Source organism: Erythrolamprus reginae, chromosome 2, assembly GCF_031021105.1.
Source record: "Erythrolamprus reginae isolate rEryReg1 chromosome 2, rEryReg1.hap1, whole genome shotgun sequence".
In the NCBI taxonomy this organism is placed as follows: Eukaryota; Metazoa; Chordata; class Lepidosauria; order Squamata; family Dipsadidae; genus Erythrolamprus; species Erythrolamprus reginae.
This window is the reverse complement of record NC_091951.1, coordinates 273,748,129-273,774,717: the sequence shown is the minus strand read 5'-3', so window position 1 is coordinate 273,774,717 and position 26,589 is coordinate 273,748,129. Positions and strand designations below refer to the sequence as shown.

The following is a 26,589-nucleotide window of genomic DNA, read 5'->3' as shown; positions in this document are numbered from 1 at the left end:
TTTTCTGCAGTCGAGTTTGCAGTGGTTTACTTTAAGTTTGTATCTATTATGTGCTTGTGTATTGTTGTGGTTGAACCTGAGGTAGTCATTGAGAGGTAGGAAATTGGTGGCCGATGATTTTATGAACTACATTTAGATCACATGAACTTTTGCAGGAATTTTCATGAGTCCTCAGAGAGGGGCTGCATACAAATCCAATAAATAAATAAATAAATAAATAAATACATAATAAAAGATGTGATTTGAATTTGCATAGGCACACTAAAACATAATATAATTATGTTTAGGTTTTACTATTTCTTCCACAGCATCAGTGAACTCTGTGAGATAAAACAATGGACGCCAGTGTTTCAGACGCTCATCCCATTTTTAGCTAGGTATTTTCCACTCTGGCTCCAAGCCTAAAAGCAAATGCTATTAACTACTTTAAGCAATCATTTCACTAGCTGTGGTGAGCCTGCACATTTCCTAATTGTACATTGCCTAATTGTTATTCTCTGAACCTAGAAGTTTACTTGGAATGAGATGGGTAAGACAGGGACAAGTTCATCTTATGCCTCATCATTGTACCTTTACATTTTGAACCTTTCTGCATGTCCAAAATTAAGAAAACTCTTAAGGAAGAAACAAAAATTCCAGCATAAAAAAAACCCAGCAGGATGAATTATTGATTCTTTCTATGCCTGCTTTCCAATAGTGCATCTACAATATTTACAGGTAATAGGACTAAAATAAATCATCTAATTTTTGTTCTTAATTGGGGTGGATGTTGATGAAAATCTAGGCAGAATTTGAATCCATGGCATCTCAGCATGTCTCCTCACTCAATAACCCAGCTTTTTATTTTCCCCCTTTGGGAAGGGGGTTTACTTCTCTTAAGATTGTTTCTGAGAATAATTTCATATATTTGTTTAAAGAAATCTAGGAGTGGAGACTAATCACAGCTCCCAAAGGAACATGTTTCATAGCCTAGGAATGGAACAGGCAAAGCCCATTTGCCTGCATTTGATGGTCTTCTTCCAGTTACTAGACTGACTGGAACTTTTCAAAAGCCAATATTCCTCCAAGGTTTCCTTGGTGCTCTTTGAATTTGGTTCCTTGCTTAAGGGTATTTCATTACACAGCTAGGTAATATCATCAGTGTAAATGAATGTGGGATTTTCTCCTTGTTCATTTATAGTACTTAATATACACCCTGAGCTACATGCAGTATCTTCTTTTCTATTAGAACCAATCATCTCCTTCTTTTTATACCTTTCACATAGCCTTGTCTCCTGACAGCAACCAGAGATGTCAAAGGATAATTTTCAAAAAAAGTGGAAGATAATGAGCCTTCAAACAGAAAGGGAAAAAAACCAACACCCCACCAAATTTCTGTCAGATTACCACTTTTCCCACGTCATTTTTATCACTGTAAATCACATTTAATCGTATTTTTATCATTATTTCATCAGAACTGATAGCTGCATGGCATTCATCCTAGGAATGTTCTAAGGCCAAAGTCTACTCCTCTCCTCAACTATGCCTGAGTAAGCAAGAATAATATATGACTATATAAAAAAATAAGTGGAAGAGAACTAGCTCAATAACTTGTTAACAGAAAAATAGTTCCTTTTCTTCCCTACTATACAAAACTCATGGTTCTACAACTTGTCTCTTACAACTTGTTCTATATGTATGAGAAAGCTGTAAGTTGTTTAAGAAGATGTTTTGTTGGCTCTGCCTTCAATAGAAGAAAATTGGTCTAAAAATCTCAAGTATACTAACAGAGCACAACAGCTGACCAAAATCATCTACTAGATGCAGAGTACAAAAATGCCAGCCAATTTTCCTTCTGTGGCCATCACAGGATTGGCAGAGCCAAAATTTGGAAACAGTGTTGGCTCTTATGGGATAGAAGGAATATCACAGGACAAAATAGTTGCCTAAAGCATTGCAGGTAAGGCACCATTCCATCATTTATACCTCTTGCTATCTCTTTCAAAATGGGCCACAACCCAAACCATCATTGAACAAGACTTTGGCATCTTTATCAAAGCCTGATATAAACTGTATGCTGTAATCTAATGGCATTAGCTGCCTCTTATTTTGTGAGAAAATTGCCATGTCATAAAGTAAGTATTGCAAGTGTACAAAAAGATATAGAGAGACAAGAAAATATGTAGTACTACAGCAAAAATGGAAAGAGTTAAATTAAATGATCTGCAAAATCAAGAGCCATCAAGTAGATGTGGTTGCCATGCCAAACACGTTCATATATTAGTCACTGCAATCATCTGTTCTCTACATGCATACACGTATTTGAAAGTGTATGAGCTTGCACAATAATATGCTTCATTAAGCTTTTAACTGTATACCACCAATGAATGTGGAACATATAATTACATTTCTTGTTAAATGAGCATCTAATTAGACTAGGGTTATTGGCATCCAATGATATATAGGGCCAGATGGCTAAAGTATCAAAGCTTGGAAGCTTTGTTTGATACTGCTTATCTAATAGTTAAACAAATATTGACTTTGCTGTTTTGTTTAGTAGAACCAAAAATCAGAATAGGTGAAATAGTGAAAAAAAATGCCCCCAGAACACTTTCTTCAAGATTTCATATTATAAAATAATATTAAACATGATGTTAATGTAATATCTCAGATTAGAACAATTGGTGAGCTGAACAAGAAGATCAGCACTGAATACTCTCCTGAAGCATTTAGTCATTTATTTTTCTATCATCTCAACATTTTTATAGTTCTATATTTTCCAGGGCAAATGGTGCAAGTTCTCAACACTCCCCATACGTATTATTCACAATATGCACACCCAGCATGACGTTTTCTAGGAAATGGGAGAAGATGATTTTTAAAATCTGATTGAATATAGATTAATTCGTTAAATATTTGCATACTTATAAAATCATAATTTTAAAAAAAGACAAATGTTTTTCTCTCTCTCTCCCTCTCTCTATCTTCTAATGTGTGTATATTACATATACATACATACATACATACATACATACATACATACATACATATTTATATATATAATATATACAGATACACAGAGAGAGACATACACATTTTTTCATCGAATTCCGCCAAAAATATGTTGCACGTACACACACACACACACACACACATTCATAACAGTTTAAATTCTGTTACTGTGGATTTACCAACCACGTCTGCTGGAAGTTTGTTCCAAGCATCCACTACTCTTTCAGTAAAATAATATTTTCTGACGTTGCTTCTGATCATTCCAACTAACGTTGCTTTTGATCTTTTCCCCAACTTTCCCCCAACTTTCCCCCAACTAACCAGCTTCCTTATTCTTGTGTTCACTTTCCTATTAAAATCTCATTTAAATATCCTGAATTTATTTAAATATCATTATTCATCATAAGTCAACAGCCAGTCCATTATAAGTCAACATAGCAGAATTTCTCTTCTATGTTTACTTATAATGGACTGGCTGTTGACTTATGATGAATAATGATATTTAAATAAATTCAGGATATTTAAATAAGATTCATGATGGAAGTGTTTTTAATAGGAAAGTGAACACAAGAATAAGGAAGCTGGTTAGTTGGGGGAAACTTGGGGGAAAGTTGGGGAAAAGATCAGAAGCAACGTTAGTTGGAATGATCAGAAGCAACGTCAGAAAATATTATTTTACTGAAAGAGTAGTGGATGCTTGGAACAAACTTCCAGCAGACGTGGTTGGTAAATCCACACTAACAGAATTTAAACACGCCTGGGATAAACATAAAATAAAATACTGGAAATAGTGTAAGGGCAGACTAGATGGACCATGAGGTCTCTTTCTGCCGTCAATCTTCTATGTTTCTATGATTTCTTTCTATCATGTTTTCTTGCCTTGTTTGATCATTGCCAACCCTGAAAACAATCGTTGTGACCTTTACAAACAAACAAACAAAAAAAGGAGTGGGCAGAGTATTGTGATGAATATCTGTAAGTCTATCAGGTCCTCTTTAATACTTGGCATAATTTGCGCACCTGCCTCAACTGCCATTTACAGACGGGAAGAGATTTTCACGTATTGGAGACCACCCGCTTTCTACTTCTACTTTCTACATCTCTCTTATCTTCCCCACCCTACATCTGTTCAGTTTCGGCTGATCTGCAGCGATTCTGAAGAACACCCACCACCACCACCACCACCAAAACCACCTCCCTGCTTGGAAAACGGATCGGGTTAAACCCAATTTCACATCCCCCTCCCCCCATTTCTTCACAGGTGTTACGTAATTTGTGTGAATCACGACAACAACTCGCCCTTCTTCTCCCTTCTTCGTCTTTTATCTTTATGTTTCTACACAACCGTCTGGGTTTTCATGGAGGGGGGGGGGGAGAGACCGGGTAAAAAATATCGCTTCCAAAGCCCCGTCCTCAAAACGTCTCCCTCAGTCCCACTCCCAAGCGCAGATGGTAAGCCGCTGCCGGCCGGCGCACCACTTTTTTTTCCTCAGCTCTGCCTGAGGCGCGCCACGCGGGCAACCCTCGCCAACCCAAGCGCATCTTTCGCTCTTCTCCTCCCCCCCCCCTCCCCAAGGTGCCGGAGAAGACAGCGGCGGCGAGCCCTTTTCCCTTCGCCCTTTTCCCGGGCTCACCTTCCCGCTCTCCTCGACGCCCAACAGGTGGCCTTGCAGGATGACCATCGGCGCGGTGCAGGTGGAGTGGATGAAGGTCCCTTTGAAAACGTGCGCGAGCGGCGCGGCCCGCGGAGGGTCCACGGCGCGCGTTTCAGCGGCGGGACGGGCGCTGGCGGCCGACATGGGTGTGTGTGTGTGTGTAGAAAGACGGGGAGAGGGGGAGGAGGACTGTGCGGGCCGCCGTTTGAGGATGGAGGCTGCGATTGCGGGAGCTCCCGGCAGTTGGTCCCGGAGTGTCAGGAGCGGCGCCCACGGCTCTGCCACCGTCTCTCCTCCTCTATTTAAGGACTCTCCTCTTTGGGGGATGTGATTACACCCAACTCGGATTGCTCCCTCAGGGGAGGCTCCTTTGGGCCCGCCTTTCGCCTTCGCCTCAGCCCGCCCTGAGGGCAGCAAGTGTTGCCGGCTGAGAGAAATTGATACAAAACAATCATCAAGACTCATCCTGGCAAGGAGGGAGAAGCGAGCAAGCGCAGCCGCCCCGCAGCACGTCCTTGCCCAGAAGGTAGAATAGAATAGAACAGAACAGAATTCTTTATTGACCAAGTGTGATTGTACACACAAGGAATTTGTCTGTACATAAAAGAAAATACACATTTGTCTAGAATCATGTGGTACAACACTTAATGATTGTCATTGGGGAATCAGGAAACAATCAATATTAATAGAAATCTTAAGGATACAAGTAACAAGTTACAGTCATAAGTGGGAGGAGGTGGGTGATAGGAATGATGATAAAAACTGGTAGTAAAAGGAGTGCAGACTTAGTAAATAGTTTGTGTTGAGGAGATTATTTGTTTAGCAGAGTGATGGCGTTCAGGAAAAAAATGTTCTTGGGTCTAGTTGTCTTGGGACTCTGGGCGACGTTGGCTTCCAAGATAGTTTCTACAGCAGTGTTTCTGAACCTTGGCAATTTTAAGATTATGTGGATGTTAAATCCTAGAATTTCCTCGCCAGCCATGCTAGGAATTCTAGAATTTGGTTCACACATCTTAAAGTTGGAAAGGTTGAAAAACTCCAGCAAATAGTTCCTGTGGGCTGAGAAATCTTTGAAAAATCCCTGATTTCCTCCACACTTTACTAAAAAGTATTGTGAGAAGCTGTCAATTGACCAAAGCCAAGGGGAGTATTAGGTTTAATATTTGTGGACCCATTTAATGATGGCCAAAATATGTGACATGGAATTAAAAAGGAATAAATGATTAATAGGACGAATTAGATGAAAGAAAGAACAGAATGTTGTATCTTGCTAAAACGAAGAGAAGAGGCAGTAGATCTGTTTGAAATTAATCCAGTATTTTGTAATGGAGATGATGAAAACATACAGGGGTGTAAAGATATAGGTTTAATGATAACTAAATAGTCTAAAATATATTCCAGAAAACCATGTCATTTAGGAAGTTATAGATGTACCGTGTGCAAACAGGAATTCATAGTTTGGACACATAGAACATTCCAGTCAGTGGTAGTACTAGAACAAGGAACTGGTTTGGGAACGGGAGGGAATATGCAACATTAAGACTTACAGTAATTAATGATTGATCCTGAGGGAAAAGATGCTGTTGTGTAACATGAATATATATGTGTGAAAATAATATGAGAGACACCTATTTTATCATTTGAAGATCCAAAATATAGGTGATAATGATCAGTGAGCATCAGCTTAAAAAACTTCTGTTTGCATTGTATGATTTAGATATGTTTGTGCCCTCATGGGACAGATCCACACTTTCTGCTTTACCCCACCTCCAATATGAGTGCAGTGATGAATGGCATCACATTCAGCCCATCACAAGTACATCCGTCAATTACAATTTTGACATTCATATTAAAAAGCACTGAGCCATCTCAAGGCCATCTGAGTAGTTATTCTTCCATTCCAATCTAATAATATCCCAGATCTGGATGCAACAAAGCAATAATGATACAAAACTATCACCTCTGTTACATAAGCTGCACTGGGTTCCTTCTATATACAGTTTCCTTCTAGACAATTAAAGACTAAAGAAAAGTCCTATATGACACAAAACCATGTTATATGTAGGACTATCTTTCCCTAAGAACATCTATCCATCCCTGGCGGGATGGTGGCAAAATGCTTAGAATACACTATTGCAGGAAAACTTTGCCCACATCCTGGAGTTAGATCCTGACATGGCTCAAGGTTGAGTCAGCCTTCCAACCTGGAAATTGGGAGAATTTGTAAAGAGTACATGTTTGGTAATGGGTAAGAAAATGGAATACAAGATGTATAAGATACAGAATGAAATATGAAAATTGTTAATTTGGTTTAATATTGAGGATGATTTAAAATGTGAAGAATTGAGTAATAATAAAAGGTGAGATGGGGACTTGAAAATGTATTTTTAGTAGTGGGGGGGGAGAATGCAGCAAGAGGTTAGAAATTAAGGGCATTTAGAAATGATTGAATAAGAATAAAACGAGTAAAGATAAAAATTAAGGAAAGGGAGGATTATGACTGAAAAATAAAAATAAAAAAAAGGATGGATATGGCTAATAAGCATGAAATAAGGTATAAGAAGAGATCCTGACAACACTTTGTTCTTAATATAGAAATGAAGAGGAGGGGATGGGTAGAAATTAATTAACACCAATTGAAATGAAAGGAAAATGAAAAGTTAAAGATATGAGATCTAGGAGGCAAAATTATTTATAGCTAGGGAGGTAGCATTATATTAGTATAAAAATATACCTGGGATGATTTCCATGTATAGATGTATTAACATAGAAAAGAGTTAAGGTGCATTATTATTTTTAATGTGTTTGGTGTTTATAGTTTTAATCTGGTTTTTATATCATTTTAATTCTTGATTTAGAGCAGCCCAGAGTTTGGTATAAGATGGGCAGCTGTATAAATGTATGCATGTATGTGTGTGTGTGTGTGTGTGTGTGTATGTATAAACAAACAAACAAACAAATAAATAAATAATAAATAGATAAATAAATAAATAATGAACAGATAGATAGATAGATAGATAGATAGATAGATAGATAGATAGATAGATAGATAGATAGATACATACATACATAGATACATAGATACATAGATACATAGATAGATATATCTGCATTACTAGATGTGGGACATAGTCAGATCAATATATGTCTTTGATATTGTCTTTGGAGCAACAGTTAGATGGATGCATTCGTAATAACAGCTGGTAAGTTGTTTTTTTAAAAAAAAATACAGAATATGCTGAATATCAGAGTTGGAAGTGACCTTGTAGGTCATCTTGTTCAACCCCCTGTTCAACCAGGAGACCTTATACCAGTGATGGTGAACCTTTTTTCCCTCGGGTGCTGAAAGACTGTGCGCCATGCTATCGCGCATTTGTGAGTGCCCTCACCCATAATTCAAAGCCTGGGGAGAGCAAAAACAGCTTGCACACGGAGGCCCTCTGGACGCTGGAAACAGCCTTTTTCCCAACTTCTGGTGGGGCCAGTAGACTCCGTGTTTCACCCTCCCCAGACTCCAAAGGCTTCCCTCGAGCTGGAGGAGGGTAAAAACGCCCTCCCCATCCCCCCAGAGGCTCTCTGGAAGCCAAAAATACCCTCCCAGAGTCTCTGTGTGAGCCAAAAATCAGCTGGCCAGCACACACATGGACGTTGGAGCTGAGCTAGGGAACGGCTCGCGTGCCAGCAGATATGGCTCGGCGTGCCACCTATGGCACCCATGCCATAGGTTCTCCATCACTGCCTTATACCAGTCCTGACAAGTGGCTGTCCAGTCTCTTTTTGAAACTTTCCAGTGATGAAGTACCCACAATTTCTGAAGGCAAACTGTTCCATTATTTGATTGTTCTCACTCTCAGAAATTTGTCTTTATTTCTAGATTGAATTCCTCATAACCTTTTTTTTTTAATTTGGTTGCTTGCTTGCTTGATTTTTGTTTGTTTATTCATTTATTTATTTGTTTGTTTGTGTGTTTGATTGATTTATAGTCCCCCTTTCTCCTCACGGACTCAGGGCAGCTCACAAGAATAAAAATAGATACAAAAATACAATTAAAACATCAAAAATACTAAAAACCCACAATGAAAACAGACAATCATGCCTCCTTCATACAAGTGGCCATAGTGAAGTTTTCACTCACAGTCTCCAGGCCTGCTGGCACAGATGTGTTTTTAATTCCTTTCGAAAGGCAAGGAAAGTAGGGGCAGTGCGGATCTCCGGGAGAGTTGGTTACTAACTGTTGAATGATTGGTTTGATAGGTTTTACTTTCTTTTAATTGAATTTAATGGTTGTTTTTAATGTAGTATTAATTGGATTTATATTATTGTTCTGTTTTTGTATATGCTGTGAGCCGCCCCGAGTCCTTGGGAAGGGGCGGCATACAAATCCAATTAAATAAATAGATAAATAGCTAGATAGATAGATAGATAGATAGATAGATAGATAGATAGATAGATAGATAGATAGATAGATAAATAGATAAATAGATAAATAAATAAATACAATGGCTTCATAAAGGGGTATTACTACCTCACATGATCTTCATTCAATCTTTCTGTTAATGCAATTTAGGATTGGGGGTTTTTTGGCTGCTGATTCACATTGCCACACACTGCTTTTATTATTAGCTTTCAATCCAGAGCTGGCTTACCTTGCTGCTGGTTTGCTCTTTGATGCATTGCCCTCATGCTCATGTGCAGCTTATGCACATGCACAGAAGCAAAAACAAGATCTCATCACCTATGGCGCCACAGAAAGACGCGGTTCAGGGGAGTGGCAGGCCTGGGTCGCTGCTAGTTCTAGCAACCCAGGCCTCCAATTTACTGCTAGTTCCATAGAACCGGTCCGAACCCACCTCGGTTGCAATCTATGTAGGTTTAAGTGCTGGTTTTGACTCTTCACTCTTTGAGTTCTTCACTCTTTAGAGTATTTGTTATCTTACTTGTGGTATAACATTTAATGAAATAACATATTTCTCTTGATTTTACTAAATGTAATTAACTGACTGCCTATGTAGGCAGTAGCACAGCTGATATTCACTGCTTTTTAAAAAGCTGTGGGATTATTCTTGATTAGTTGCATAATTACATGATTTTTAGGGCGTGTCAAATTTTTCAACTTTCAATTTCCAAAAATTAGGAGTGCTCAAAAATTGTGACGTGTCCTTGGGATTTTAAAAATATCTTGGATGTGCTTGAAAACTGTATAAATATCATAACTTTTTAACATTTTGTTTATTTCATCTATATGTACTTTAACTTATTAGAAACTATAGTGCAATTTGGAAAAATCTTTACTTTTACATTAACTCACAAAATTACAAAGACACATATCCATTTAAGAATTTAGTTTAATTTGGGGAAAGAACTAAGATTTTGAATAATAAGTGCTGTTCAAGATTTATTGGCCAATTTTCCTAAAATAAAAAAAACTACCAGGGATATGTTGGATAATTGAAAAATTATCTAGAAGTGAAGTCATTTGAGGACATGGTATGGGTTACTTTTTTCTTCTGTTCAATCATGTCTAATTCTCAGAGACTTTCTGGACAAGTCTCTGCAGATAAGGTTTTTCAGGTTTGCCACTGCCTCTTTCCTAAGGTAGAGAGAAAACGAGTGACTCAAAGTCACCTACCACTCATGGTCTCTTGGTTTGTAGCCTGATGCCTAAACCGCTACACCAAACTGGTTCCTTCATAGTATGGATATAACAGGTTAAAACGGACTTTTCTTCGGTTATTCTATGTAATATGCTGCTACAAGACATCATTTACTTAGATATGGTTCTGGGTTTATAATGGGTTATGAGTAATACTTTAACAAGAACATTATAATCCTGAACAATGATTTTCATTATAGATATTCATATGCATTTCACATTTTAAATGAAAAGGACATCCTTCATTTTAATAACTAACTTCTGTGGATTATAGACTCCCTGGCTCTTATGATATTGCATAAGTTCCAAAGAGTGTAGGCTAGTTGGCTCTCTTCCAAGTGCATTCTGAGCCCTATTATCTTCTTTAAAACATATACTTAGTTCAAAGTTTTCAGTTTACCCTGTAATCATATTCATAAATTAAGAGAGGTTGTAAAAGTTTCTGTTGTTATGGCGTTATTTTTATGTGTTATATCTAAAGTTTGAAATGCTAGTAAAGGTTTTGATTAGATTACCAAGAAACAGTTTGCCAATTTAATTACAAGTCCAAGGCTGCCATTAAGGCCTTACCTATGAAGAAAAACTCTAAATTGACTAGTGTAGAACTGTAATGGGAAAGCAATCTACTCCTGAAAAAGTTCAAAATAAATTTGCTTCTCTCTTTACCCCCTTTAAATGTAGGTTTAAAGCAATTAGAAACACTGAACTTGCTCATCCTATAATCAATATCTTCAGTTGACTTTGTTCTTAAGTTCAGGTTCACAGTCACTGAATCCCTAATAGTTGTCTAAAAGATGATAAAAAGCATCATAAGCCTCCTATCTTGCTAAATTCTTCTGGCTTGCATGGTCTTGTGTGCACTCTCTCAATATTGATTTTGCAAAAGTCTGATCCAGAATTTAATTTGTTTTCTAGACTGTTTATTGTTCATCATCCATCCATCCATCCTCCATCCGCTCATCCATTCATCCATTTATTCAATTTATGTAGCCGGCTATTTCATATATGTGACTTGGTGTCTTACAAAATTAAAAACCCAAAAACAATGCACATCCCCTCCCTCTCGATATTGTTTATTAAAACAATAAAACTTTATAGATGTAATCAGCAATGGCAGTACAGTCAATTCACTAAGAATATAATTCCATCACTACCTGATTCCAAGGCCAGAAGGCAAAGCCATGTTTTTCTTTGTCTCTTTCAAAAGGACAACAAGGTTTGGACCAATATGACCACAGGGGGGATGTAGTTCCATAGGGCAGGCGCCACAGTTGAAAATGCTCCCCTCCTGGGCCCATCAGATGAATTCTTCTATGGTAGAGACCTGCAGACCAAAATAAATCCTTTTGGGGGGGGTTTCTTAAACTCATTTAAGTCTTGACATTTAATCCCAGTTTTTAACTCTACCTCATAAAATATCCAGTAAATTCTTTTAACACACGGTTGTTATCAGATCTTGAATGTAGCCAAATTTTGCTATGTTGCTTATAAAAGCAGATATGTCTTGATTGTCCACCAAAGAAAGCCACTACCAATTGTAATGTTCTTATCCTTGCTTTATTTTAATTTTGATGTGAAGTTTTGTTTTGCTTTTATTTATTTTGATTATTTGTAAAATTTATAAGTCTCCAATTTTACAACAAAGTAACTCTAGGTAGCTTATAAACCATAAATGGTCTGTGACCATAATAAAAAAATTTCCCTCTTTTTTTTGGGGGGGGGGGTCTGGTGCCTATATGTCTTTGGGTTTAATTCAAAGTGTTGATGGCTGCTTATAAATTCTTATATGGTTTGATTCTTGTCAACACCCATCCAGATGGCCAGACCAAGGAAGCAAAAATGATATAAACTTCAGGAAAGTATCTTTAATGCTAGTTTAGGATATACAGAAACTTGAAAACTGTAACAACGAATTCCCACATTTTTATAATATAATAATAGAATGTCTGGCAGTGCTATTTATTTTGATTTCACGCTTTAATTGAAATGTTACCCTAACTCTTAATTGCTGAAAATGCCAACACTTTCTTTGACTGCAGTGCAGAGTGTATGTTTGTGTGTGAGAGAGAGATGATGCTACATAGACAGATGGACAGATAAACATCTTAATCCTGATTCTTCTATTAAAGATTCGTCTCTTAACAAAAAACATAAAAAAGTTTAAAAATATAATGTAACATCAAAATCAGTTTATCAATATAAATGGCTGTAAAAAGAGTGATAGCATTGTCAGTGTTCAGGGCACATGTGAGAAAAACTCTTTTGTTTTCATATAGATTTACTAAAGAATGGAATGGAACCGAACTGAACCGAACCGAACCGAACAGAACAGAATTTTTATAGGCCAAGTGTGATTGGACACACAAAGAATTTGTCTTGGTTTGTTTTCAGTGTTTTTCAGCCTTGGCAACTTTCAGATGTGTGGACTTCAACTCCCTGAATTCCCCAGCTAGCCATGTGGCCAAGATTGAAAAAATATTGCTATAGAATAGAATAGAATAGAATAGAATTTTTATTGGCCAAGTGTGATTGGACACACAAGGAATTTGTCTTGGTGCATATGCTCTCAGCATACATAAAATAAAATATACATTTGTCAAGAATCATGTGGTACAACACTTAATGATTGTCATAGGGGTCAAATAAGCAATGAAGAAGCAATATTAATAAAAATCTTATGATATAAGCAACAAGTTACAGTCATACAGTCAACATGGGAGGAAATGGGTGAAAGGAATGATGAGAAAAACTAGTAGAATAGAAGTGCAGATTTAGTAGAAAGTCTGACAGTGTTGATGGAATTATTTGTTTAGTAGAGTGATGGCGTTCGGAAAAAAACTGTTCTTGTGTTTAGTTGTCTTGGTGTGCAGTGCTCTGTAGCGACGTTTTGAGGGTAGGAGTTGAAACAATTTGTGTCCAGGATGTGAGGAGTCAGTAAATATTTTTCCCGCCCTCTTTTTGACTCGTGCAGTATACAGGTCCTCAATGGAAGGCAGGTTGGCAGCAATTATTTTTTCTGCAGTTCTGATTATCCTCTGAAGTCTGTGTCGGTCTTGTTGGGTTGCAGCACCAAACCAGACAGTTATAGAGGTGCAGATGACAGACTCAATGATTCCTCTGTAGAACTGTATCAGCAGCTCCTTGGGCAGTTTGAGCTTCCTGAGCTGGCACAGAAAGAACATTCTTTGTTGTGCTTTTTTGATGATGTATAGGATTTTAATAGTATTATACTTGCTTTGTTCATGTTCTATTTCAGGACTCTGTGTATTTTCTATTTACACTGCGGTCTTTTGCTGCTTGTAATTGCTGCTTATTTACAGAGTTATTTTGCACTTCCTTGTTTCTATGATACTGCCTTCAGATACATTCTGTTCTGTTCTGTTTCTAAGGATGTTACATGTAAGACTAGCCTACTCCAAGGTAGCAAATCTCCAAAATGATGAGACTGACAAAGCTACTTCTCAGAATGTTCGATCACAGTATGGGCTAGAACTTCTGGAAATTGCAGTTCCCTACACATCCAGAGGATTACTGGTAGGAGAAAAATTGTGTTTTCTAGAAATTATATGCTGCCTTTATCACAGGTAATCCTAGACTTACAACAGTTCATTTAGTGACTATTTAAAGTTACAATGGCACTGAAAAAAGTGGCTTAGGACCATTTTTCACATTTACGACCATTGCAGCCACATGATCAAAATTCAGATGCTTGGCAACTGGTTCATATTTATGGCGGTTGCAGAGTCCCGGGGTCATGTGATCAGTTTTTGCAACCAAAGTCAATGGGAAGCCAGATTCACCTAACAACCGTGTTACTAACTTAACAATTGCAACAATTCGTTTAACAACAGTGGCAAGAAAAGTCATAAAATGGGACCAAATTCACTTAACATATGTTTCCCTTAGCAACATAAATTTTGGGCTCACTAGTGGTTGTAAGTCAAGGACTACCTGTATTTTTATAAGTAACTCGAGGAAGTACTCCTTCCTCCTCCCATTTTTCCCCAAACAACAAACCTGTGAAGTAAGTTGGGCAAGACAAATTTTCTATACCTAAATTACTCATTCAGCTTTTATGCCTAAGGCACAAATATAACTCTTTGTTTCTAGCCTGGTCCCTTAACTATAGAACCAGCGTTTTCAACTTTAGCAACTTTAAGATGTCTGGACTTCAATTTCCAGTATTCTCCAACCACCAAGCTGTCTGAGGAATTCTGGCAGTTGAAGTCTAACATATCTTAAAAAGGAGCTCTGATGGTGCAGTGGTTAAAGTGCAGTAATGCAGGCAAACTCTGCCCACAGCCTGGAGTTCGATCCTGAAGGGGCTCAAGGTTGATTCAGCCTTCCATCCTTCCAAAGTTGGTAAAATAAGGACCCAGATGACTTACACTGTAAACAGCACAGACAGTACTGTAAAGTGCTATAGGGTGGTATATAAGTCTAAATGCTATTATTATTATTAAAATTTCCAAGGTTGAGAAACAGTGTACTAGAAGTGCCTAATTTTCATAATAATATAGTCCTATGAAGCATATTCATTAATAACTGCCACTATTTTCCATCAAGTTTAAAAAGTTTATTCCTACCTCAGTATACATAAACATTACCAAACTCAATCAGATTCATAAATAAAATGTTTTCAGGATATCTTATTACAATATCCTGAAAACAACATTATATTATAAATTTCTTCATTCTGTCATTCTTACAGGCTGAAGTAAGAAAATGCCAATTACTTTGAATAGATTGTTGTCAAATAAATTTCAGTATTTTATTTAGCATACTATTTTAAAAGATTTAATATTACAATATATTGTAATAATGTATGTTTTAGAACATTTGATTATTTCTAATACAATACTTAATATTCTGCTAGAGTTTTTCAATGTGAGCTTTTATGTGTATACTTAGAAGTAAGCAGTAAACTGTATTTTATTCCCAAATGATTTGTTTTGGATTGAAGTGTTCAGGTGTAAATCATACTTAAAAACCTCACTGCTTTTAACAGGAACATTTCTTTCAGCAAAGAAAAAAATCATTCTTTTCAGTTTAGTCCATCAACTTTTTAACAAGACAATGGCTCTAAGCAAGGCATTGTTTTTTTAAAAGAAGTTATTATTGAGTTTAAAACAAATCAATATACAACATGCAAGATACAAATACAAAACATACATACAGTATATACAAAACCAACATACATAAAAAAGAAGAAAAAGAAAAAAGTTTACATATGTATATTACAACATTACATATCACTATCATAAGTCTATTATGTCCTTAACTTTAATTTTCTTCCTATCATTATTATCTTTCATCACCCATCATGTCCTATGTAATATTTATAACATTATGCATCATTTTATAACATTCCTGATAAAGTTCTCAAACTCATTACAGGCCAGCAGGTAATTTGGAAGGAATATTTATTTTAAAGCTCATTCTGCCTGTAAGTATACATATTTTTATATTTTGATTTTCTACACATAAATTCATGTTAAGAATTTATGCATGTAGAGTATATATATACTGATCCAGCAGCACCGATCTATATACTCCTGAAACTCTTGTGTCTATTTGTATGTAATCTTCAGTTGGGAGAAACTGGAAGGCAGAGGGCATCAGTTATTAAACCAAGATACTTAAAATGAGCTTACTTACAGAACACCAGGACTCATGACTTCCATGGTAATAACATTTGAGAATTTTATTTGCCTGCTTCACCCTGATGTGGTGCCATGATCAGTTCTGGTCATGTGGTCTTCATTTCCAAGGCTTCTGACACTTTCCCACAAACCAATATGTTGGATGTTGCTCTCACTCTCACTGATTTTTTTGACTGCCCATTTAGGTAAGAAAATATGAACAGTGACCCAGTGGCTCATGCTTTGTCTAATATTTTGATTAAATTAAGCTTACATTTAATTGTCCTGTTTGTTTAGAGTGTCTTGATCTGCTGTATATTGGATGCCTCTATTCATATGTGCTGTAAACAGATGTCTCCAACAAACTGCAGTAAAACCCGTTTATTCTGTTTCTATGGGAGCAGAGGATTATAGATTTCTCTGAGTAATTGCAATATGAAAAGGAGAGGTGTGGCACCTGAGAAAAGGCTTTAATGTCATGAGTGTTGATAGCTATCACAATGTTGACTTGCTATTTAATTTAGGTAAATATAAGATTATATGTAGATTACAAAACTGTGTTAGTTTGAATGAATAGAATAATTCATTTAAATGGATTTTGCATACTATTCTATTCAACAAACAGTTCCTCATATAGAGTACATACATACTTTGTAACTTGAAACTGTTCTATTTTACACTTTTACTGAATTAGCTTTAATATACACCAGGAGAGTTGTGCATTTTTAGAAATATTGTTCTATTTATGTTGCAAATCACTCCACTGCCCTTGTTTTTTTCTATTTTTACAGACACTTGAAAAGGAATACATTTTTCAAAATACTGGCACTTGGGTTTTATTTTTCTCTTTCTCGGTAATGAATACTGGTATTCACTATTGGAGTTTGAGTATCCTTCCGTATCCTTCCTTTCTGAATGCAGTGGTCCTCAGTGCAGTGGCATTTTCAATGACTTGTACCACTGAACAGTTCAGGAAACAATTGTAGTTGCCAACATTTATTTCTGGCAGAAGGTGAAAAATAAAGTATTTGCCATATCTATTCTGGCAAGCCTTTTATCAAGTTTCTTTATAAAACTGAAATCTCTCCTTCTGCACTGTGTGATAACTTAAAAGTTAGCCATTTAAAAGAAGAGTGTTTACCAATATGCTAAGAGTGTTAACTCCCATATGCTCCCTTAATTTAAATATATTTCAGTACCAAAGAAGAAATCAATGAATTAGCTCAACTGAAATGTTAATGCCTGTTAACAGAATGAAGACCAGTTTGGACCATGTTCTGTCAACACTTTATATAGAAGTATTACTGTATAGTCACTATGGTTACATACTCTGCAAACCCAATGTAGAGCTTCTGGAATAAAACTGGTCTGCCCACACAAGTTGCTTCACAGATTTTGTCTTAGATTTCTTTACTAGATTTATTTTAGACATCACAGATACACCAAGAAAAGAGTGAAAATGATGTAATAGTGGAATAGTGAGCATGAAAACCCATTTTGGTACATATGAATATTCAGCATGTTTAAAAGGGATCACTGGAGAGAGAGTTATACCATATCATTGAATCACTTGTGGCAACTAGGCACTGCCATCTCTCCTGATATATGTTTTGTTGCATTTTCAACACACACATATATTACAACCTTGTTCCAAGATGCTAAGAGTTACAAATTTTGTACACAAAACTCTTAAGTAACAGAACAATAGTATAACAGAGTTGGAGGTCTTCTAGTTCAACACACTGCTTAAGTGGGAAACCTACATGATTTCAAACTCTACCTTCTCTGTAAAATTCATCCTGGTTTGTTTGTATATTCAGTTAAGACCACAAATTCAGAACTCAGGCTCCAAATAGTCCATTTATATGATCGATCATTTAGCAATGCTTTCAAGCTGAAAGCTACCCACCACCATTAAATACAGATTATATATCTATTTTACGGGAAAAAGGAGTCTTAAATTTCAAATAGTATATTGTTTGCAAAGTGAGTTCCTAGCATTCTGTTCTTGGAAACAGATATAAATAAGATAAGCATGCATATTAGAAAAATATTACATTAAGCACTCTCTAATTATTCTGTGCTAACCTGTACAACTGTAGCAAGGGGACAAAATTATTCATCTTCAATATGCAATATATTTTCACAACAAGCTTGTGAGCAGAAATAGGCTGAGATTCAGTGATCTGCTCAAGCTCACCTAGGGATTTTTCCTTTAAAAAAATATCTTTATTGATTATTTACATTGATAAAAACAAGACAACAGAAAAAGAAGACATCTACATACATACAAACAAGACATAATAAAGCATTTTGCTTTATACATAGCTTTGGTATCAAAATCTAGGATGGATACCTGCTGTATAGCAGGATATTTTTATTTTCAGCTTATTCATTTGCAACCATTTCAATTCCTCCTTACTGGTGCACGTTAGTCTCCTTAAATTATCAACATCTATTTCTCTAAGATGCTTTTCATTTCAACTGTATATGTGCCAATCAACAATTTATAAAAAAAACATAATAGAATTCGAGATACTGCCCAATACATGGGCAGACCATAATCCCATTTGGATTAAATGGAGGGAGCCAGAGACAAATATTAAAAAAAGATGGACATTAAATCAATCTATAATTAGAGAAAAGAAATATATAACAATGATGGAGAAAGAATTAGAAATCTAGGGATTTTTCTATATTGGGAGTCTGCAACTTCTGGCTCCGGAGACACATATGGCTCTTTGGGCCCTTTGCTGTAGCTCCCTGCGGGTGATCCCATCCCTGGCTGGCCCTGCCCCTCGCCCTCCCTTCCTAGTCACTCCTTGCCTAGCCTGAGTAGATAAGGGCAATGTTGGGGGATGGAGAAATGACTCGGGTTGATTCTCCAGTGCCTCACTCTTGCTGGAGCTTTTTCCAGCCCTTGTTGGTGCTGGGTTTGCCTCGGTCGCTTGGGAAGACGTGCAAACTGCTCTCCATCCCAAGACACTGTCCCCAAGGAGGGGACGACAGAAAGGGGGATGGGCCCGCAGCACCTAGCCACAGCTTTGCAGGGAACTTTGGTGAACTTTTGCCACAGGGAGGATGCTTTTCAATGAAAGTTCTCTCTGTGTGTGTATATGTGTGTTTATCTCTGTATCTCTCTCTGTCTCCATATCCCCTCTCTGGGTTGGCTGAGGAACGAGTGCAAGCCATGATAGAGACCTGTGTTCAGGCGATCCTCCTTTTCCTATCCCTCCTCCTCGTGACCCCCTGGCCAGCTGTGATGGAGCCAGGAGAGTGCACACAAGCGGGGACACTGTCCTTAAGCGAGCGCCCTTCCACCCTATGTGTGCCTTTTCTGAACTTTTGCTGAGCCCGCAGAACACTTGAGAAGGGTCTTCTCACTTGTACACACCCTCCCAGCCTCGCCACATCCGGCCAGGGGTTCACAAGAGGAGAAGGAGGGGGAAGAGGAGGAGGGTCGCTGGAGCCTAAGTGCAGGAGTGAAGTAGCCCTTTGTACCATATTTGTGCTCTAGGCAGCCTTTGTCTCCTGCTGCTTTGGGTTGGAGCTTGTGGCCGCTGCACTCTGCCAAAGAGCTGCTGGGGGAAAGAGAGGGGACCCAGCAGCCCTATATTTGCCTCCATGCCACATTTGGCTCAAGGCAGCCTTCACCTCCAGCTGCTTTGGGCTCAGAGCTGTAAGCTGCATTGCTGGGGGCAAGTGTGGCAGGGTTGCATTGTTGCTCTATGTCATAATGGGTTCCAGGAGGAGGAGGGGACCCCTATCTCCCCCATTGTAAAGCATGCTAAAGTTCACTGTGCTGCACAAGCAGTGCGGGCTACCATTCCCAGCCCTACCAGAACGGGCTGGTAGCGTGCGCCCCCACCCCTGCGCGCCCCTATGCCCTGCGTGTGCACGGGATTCAGCATCTGCACATGCGCAGAAGCCTAATCTCATGTGAGGATGAGATTTCCAGGGGGTTTTGCTTCTGCGCAAGCCCAGAGGTGAAAAAAACCCAGAAACAGCCTTAAAAAGGGTAAGTGGCCCCTTGCTGCTGCCATTCGCCACCATTCACTCTCCCACCCATGCACTTGTCATGGCGGCTCCCTGTCGCCTTTTGCCCTGCCTGTCCCTGGCACCTCTTGCGGTAATGGTTGCCTGCAGCCGCCGGCCACCTTTTGCCCTGCCTGCCCCCGGCGCCTCTCACAGTAACGCCTGTCTGCAATTGCCAGCAACCTTTTGCCCTGCCATTTCATTCCTGCTCTAGAATATGGAGCGAGTCTCCATCACCCACTGTCGCCCTTACTTTCTCAGGCCAGGTGAGGAGTAACTAGGAGGAGAGCGCGAAGGCCGGAGCCAGCCAGTGGTCTGTTCAGCCAACAGAAAGCCACAGCAGGGGGACAAAAGAATCGCATATGCCTCATGAGTTGCGGGATACCGATACTCAGACTAATCCATCATCTTAACCACTGCACTTTTCTTTTCTTCCATGTGTTCTAAGTGTCAAGAAAGACACATCATAAAGTTAGCTAGAGATTCATTAATATGATCAGCAGTGTTTTTAAAACAAGTGCAGCAAAGGTGGAGGGCTGGTAGTTAATTGTTGTCCTGCTGAAGCATCAAAGCCAAATTTTTCCACTGCTTGACGGCATTGATACTTGTTCTGCCGGCGTGTCTCAACCGCTCATAATTACAGGGTAATTAGTCCAGGAAGACACACACCACACGATAATAGGAAAACCCAAAAGTTTTCATAAACAGAAAAACAGAAACAGCTCCCTTTTTAAATCTCAAAGGGATTTTCTGGTACACACAAGGCACAGGTTAAATGCAGTCCAATTGCTCACCCAATAACTGGGAAATTGAGTCCAATTCTAAAGTCCAAAGTGTCCACACACATAATCCTGAACAGCAAAAACCACAATCTTGATGAAACAATGAATCAGATAAACTGCCATGAGGCTAAAACACCAGTCTGCACTTTTATCTCTAGCACTAATTACAGCAGCACCACCCAACCACAGGTGGCCTCATTTTCTCTTGTAATAACCCTTCAGTTGTTGTCTCCTATGCATCACTCTACGCATGCGTGGATGTGTGATTAATTGTTGTTCAGAAACCAGGAATGATACAGATGATTGATCTCCTCCTGGGCTGTCTGCCAAACTCCCCTCTTCCCTGTCACTCACGCTTCCTTGGTCAGAGGAGACTTAGTCGGCAGTTTCTACTGGGAGGAAAACAGGCCTGCGGCATGTGGATGTCTCCCCCACATCCACCTGCACATTCCTTGGGGCAGGAGCTGGGCCAGAGCTAACCACAACAATACCATCGATGTAATACATGTACTGGAGCCTGGGGTCCAAGATGTAAATCATGCTCTATCTTTATCCAGTTCCATAAATGGAGTGTCCTGTGCTCTGGATACCAGGGCAGTGTTTTTTCTACGTCCTCAACCACCTTCCTTTTAGCCACCTTAGGTGCTGTCACACCTGATTTATTTTTTTAAAGTTTTTTTTTAAATTCTCCACCGTGTCCATATATACATTAATATGTATACCTTAAAACATGCCAAAAATGTACATAATTATACATTTGTATCCAATCAATCATGAATCAATATCTTATTTTTGCACCTATTCTATGCTGTTATTTACCAGGCTGGTTTTCTTCTGTTCTTTACACTCCCCTTCTGTCTCCATCTCCTTCCTCTATCTTTTTACTCCTTCTCTGCCCCTTCCACCGTCCCTCCACTCCTTCTCTTCTCCCTTCCCTTTCTACCTAGAGGAAAGTTTTAACCTTCCCCTGAGTGACCCTGATCCTAATTCATCTTATATTTAACAGACTGGTAACGTATTCCTGTACATCTTTAAATTATCGGTGTCTCTTCTAAAATCATTATTTTAATATTATTTCTGTACTCATTTCATGTAACTCTTTATTCTAGGTATATGCTGTTATTCTGATGCTGCCTAATTTTGTCACCTGGGTCTACCACCATTTCTTCTACATTTTCTCCTCTTTTAATCATTCTAATTTGATTTCTATGCATATTAATTTTCTATCCAGTCATAAAATTTCACCTATATTTTACAATATTCTGTATCTTCCTTATCTTTAATTTTCATTGTCAGTCTATTCATCTCTGCAAAGTCCAATATTTTCTTTATTACTTCTCCTGCGGAAGGATTATTTGTTGCATTCCATTTCTGCGCAAATGCAATTCTATCTGCTGTGACCACATGAATCCCAGCGACCGATTAGGTCCCACAGAGTTGGCCTTCTCCAGGTCCCGTCAACGAAACAATCTCGTCTGGCGGGACCCAGGGGAACAGCCTTCTCTGTGGCGGCCCCGACCGTCTGAATCAACACCCCCCAGAGATTAGGATTGCCCCCACCCTCCTTGCCTTTCGTAAATTCCTTAAAACTCACCTCTGTTGTCAGGCATGGGGAAATTGATTCCCCTGGGCCGTTTCCATTTTATGTATGGTTTGTATGAGATGTATGATTGTTTTTTATATTAAGGGTTTTAAACTGTTTTAATTATTGGATTTGTACTGTTTTTGCTGTTGTGAGCTGCCCCGAGTCTTCAGAGAGGGGCGGCATACAAACAAAACAAAACAAAACAAAACAAAAATAATAATAATAATAATAATAATAATAATAATAATAATAATAAACAATTAGATATTTATCTTCTTTGTTAAATTTCTCTGCTACAATACCCAACAGGAATATCTCTGCTTTTAATTCTATACATTGTTTCAACATTTTTTCTATCCATGTTTGAATTTTATTTTTTGGCCTCTGCACATATCCACCACATATGACACAAAGAGCCTGGTATCGCTGACATTTCCAAAATTTAATAGTTTATAAAGATGTTAAATTAAAATGTTTAACATCTTTAAACATTTTAGTTATTCTTTCTGGTGACATATACCACCTATAAAACATTTTATACATATTCTCTTTATATGAAAATGTTGCCATAGTTAATTTATAATTTCTTTATGATGTTGCCATAGTTAATTTACAATTTGTTTTCTCAAAACTGCTGTCATTTACTTAATTCTATAGTATGATCAAAGTTTCTTGCCCATTTTATCATCATTTCTTTCACATTCAAATTCCAAATCAATATAAATAGTTATATAATTTTTAATTAGTCTTTGATATATTCCTATGAGTATTTTATCTAGTTCTGTCATCTTTAAATCACTACACTCTGTTTTACTGTCATTATCATATCTTGAGTGCATTTGCATTCTTATGTACCAATCCATTTTAATCCCTTGCTTCTCCAGTTCTTGTGCTGATTTCAATTTCTCTTTTGAAATGCCACTCCTGATTTATGTAACAAGAATCAAAGTTTCTGTACATGCTTATGCTGTGTTGTGGTTAGCTCTGGCCCAGCTCCTGCCCCAAGGACTGTAGATGTGGAGAAGACATCCACATGCTGCAGGCCTGTTTCCCCCCACCCCGGTGGAATCTGCTGATGAAGGCTCCTCTGACCAAGAAGACATGAGTGACAGGGAGGAGGAGAGTGTGGCAGACAGCTCAGAAGGAGATCAATTATCTAGCTCCTCCTTGGATTCAGAACAAGAGTTAATGATACAGCCACCCATGCGGAGAGCAATGCATAGACAACAACAACTGAGAGATTATTATCAAAGAAAATGAGGCCACCTGTGGTTGGGTGGGGCTGTGGTAATTAGTGAGGCTGCTATAAATAGCAGCCTGTGGGTTTGGACATTGTGGAGGATTATCTGATCTTTGTGTGACTGCTTTACTGACTTTGACCTTTTGTGTGCTGATTTTTCCCTGCTTTGAAACTAAACCAGAGCAAAGTGTGTTTCACTTTGTGAAAGAAGAAGGACTGTGAATTGCCTCACAGCTGCAAGCTAAGTATCACAGAACTGATAAGGGACTTTTACAAATTACCAGTTTGTTTGGAGACCAGTGCTCTTTGCTATACCAAAAGAGGGCTTGGTTTAAGTGAATTTTCATTATAAAGAACATTGTTTTGAATTTTCAAACATGTGTGTATCTGAAATTTGTACCTGTGAATTTTTGGGAGGAGTCTACCAGAGAGCCCGACAGAACATGCAGGTGTTGAGATAGATTGCAATCCATACTTACCAGTGAAGGGTCCTGAAGCTGAAGGATGAAGGTGCACCTAAGGGTCTGTTCCAGGGGTGGGTTCCTACCGGTAAGCTAGGGTGCGCTGTTCCAGTAGTAGCCTGCAGATTGCGCAATTTACATGCTACCGCTCTGGTGCTGTCTTCACCGGTCTGTTGGGTGGCTCCATCTCCTTTTTTGAATTTTGGGTCCTTTTTTGCTTCCTGCACATGTGCATAAGCAAAATATCTAGAAGGAACTCTCACGTGAGCGAGATTTCAGCATTTTTTGCTTCCTGCACATGAGTGGAAGCAAAATTGTGTGTGCAAGGGAGCACTCGCAAGCGCCCAAATCACCTGCCCCTCGTCTGTTCCAGACAATTGTAAATATGTTGGACATTGCTCCCCATGGTGGGGGAGCAGAGGGCCCCACCTTGGATACCACATGATGGAGTTAGAGACAAATCATTACAGGATGCTAAGATTTTGACTGCCTTTCAGTGTTTATTGGTTTTTATACAGTTTTCCAAGCAGCAAAAGGTAACAATGAGCAACAGCGTTTTCATTGGTGAATTCTCCCCGCAAATCTTTAAGAACATCCTGTTGATAAAACCTAGATGAGATCATGTACCAGTCAGGGATAATGTCCTAAATCATTCTGGCTATGTGAACTGGGTGAGATCATGTAGGTATGAGAGGCTAGCCTCTACTTAAGAACGCCTCTACTTAAGAACTTTTCTAGATAAGAACCGGGTGTTCAAGATTTTTTTTTGCTTCTTCTTAAGAACCATTTTCTTCTTAAGAACCTGAGCCTGGAAAAATTTCCCAGGAAATTTGAGAGTGGCACAAAGGCCCGGTCAGTTTCTTGCCATTTCCCCATTAATCCCGGCCATCTCGGGCTTTTCTAGGTTGCCCGAGGAGCCTTTTGGTGGCGCTTAAAGAGGCAGTCCAGAGTGAACAAAGCATTTTCCTTTCTCTGGGTGCTTGGAGAGGGAATAAATCTCTGCCAGTGCCCAGAGAAAAGAAATGCTCCCTTCGCTCTGGGCAGCAACTGTCCTCTTCCTCTTCTTCCTTCTCCTCCTCCCACCCAAATTCCGAGGTTTTATTTCTTTCCTAATGGATTTGCATGCATTATTTACTTTTACATTGATTCCTATGAGAAAAATTGCTTCTACTTACAAACTTTTCTACTTAAGAACCTGGTCACGGAACAAATTAAGTTCTTAAGTACAGGTACCACTGTACTGTATTGCATTGCATTGCATTGCATTGCATTGCATTGCATTGCATTGCATTGTTGTTACTAAGGACAAATATAGTACTTCACCATTTATGAATTATAACACCAGTTTTCACAAAGTAACATAGTTCAAAGGAGTTCTGACTGTCTTGAGTTTAATGAATTTTTACAGTTAAGACAGTTTTAAGTTTTCTTGCCTTTTAGTGACATCTAGTGTCCCAGAGGAAATTCTGCACTATATATATAGCATTGATTAAGAAAAAGGAAGGTAAGACAGGGAGAAGGGAAAACATATAATGTGAAATGTGTATCAAGACAATAGGTAGACCAAACCTGCAAACAAAGAATTTTTTAAAAAATCAGTTTTCTCTAGAAATTATATATTTTATTTTATTATTTTTAAATTTATATGCCGCCCCTCTTGTTTTGAAGTGACTCTAGAAACTATATAAAGAAATGCATATTTATTAAATGCATCAATTAATCTTTTTACATGCAAGAATTACATGCCTGGTTTTCACCATCCTTAATTGTTCATCAGCTATGCATAAGGAAAAAGTAATTATTTTATATCTGCTTCTACCAAACGTTTTTATTTTACTCAGTAATGAATTGCTCATTTTCCACTTGAAGGAAGCAATTCAGGGAACAGATGAGATGATGAGAGCCATAGAGATTTCAAGTCAGTGCCATTGACAATCACAATTAATTAGGGATTTATCAGAGGTTGGTTAAACAGCTCCCTGCAACTCCAACTAGCATGATCCAAAGTGACCATTCCTGGGCATTCTAGTTCAGAAATATTTGGAGAATGATGTCTGGTTCATCCAATGCAGGTTAATCAAGCTAGCCCTGGATTGGATTAGTTTATGGCAAAAAGAGACTCAGTGGACCCTGAGGTTGTATGAAGCCATGGCTTATTTGACTATTACTTAAACAATTTAAAAGATAAATAGACGCTCTTGATATAAGATAAAGATGGATGCAGCAGGCTGCACTTCTTCAATTGATGGTTTCTTTCTCAGTGCATATATCAGGAACACAAGAAGAAGTCGCAAGGGAAAAATTAGTATTTTTATCCATTGATTTATAAAGAGCAGAATAAAGGAAGAAATTTGATGGAGAAAGGGTGATTGAATGAGATTCCACTGTAGGCTGCATCTAGTTAATTTACAAGAACTGTGACTGCCTCTGTTCATGGTTGACCTCTCCAGATTCCTAAGAGGTCAGTAAGGGGCATGCATAAGTGCACTAGAGTGCCTTCCGACCCGTCCTATTGTCTCTCCTATATCCCATATATCTTCTCTTC

General features: G+C 38.3%; 1 protein-coding gene and 1 long non-coding RNA gene across 5 annotated transcripts in view; one reads left to right on the top strand and one right to left on the bottom strand.

Moving 5' to 3' along the window:
• The window catches only part of GDA (guanine deaminase), a 62,958-nt gene extending 46,632 nt beyond the window's left edge, over positions 1 to 16,326 (bottom strand). For 2 of the 3 annotated variants that reach the window (XR_011558315.1, XM_070742664.1), the window contains exon 1: positions 4,626 to 5,140. Coding sequence is in view for 2 of the 3 variants with exons in the window: in XM_070742664.1 (XP_070598765.1) it covers positions 4,626 to 5,111 (486 nt within the window). In the remaining variant the exon portion in view is untranslated. Of the gene's footprint in view, positions 1 to 4,625; positions 5,141 to 11,453; positions 11,624 to 16,215 lie in introns of those variants that run through there. The other variant, XM_070742665.1, reaches the window with a different exon arrangement.
• Positions 1,595 to 17,321, top strand: LOC139162384 (uncharacterized). Of its 2 annotated transcripts, XR_011558317.1 has the most exons (4): positions 1,595 to 1,939; positions 13,689 to 13,833; positions 15,697 to 15,745; positions 16,733 to 17,321. It is a non-coding gene; the product is annotated as an uncharacterized lncRNA (long non-coding RNA). The 2 variants fall into 2 exon arrangements; XR_011558316.1 differs by lacking the exon at positions 15,697 to 15,745 and having other exon boundaries at positions 1,600 to 1,939.
• The last annotated feature ends 9,268 nt before the right edge of the window (positions 17,322 to 26,589 follow it).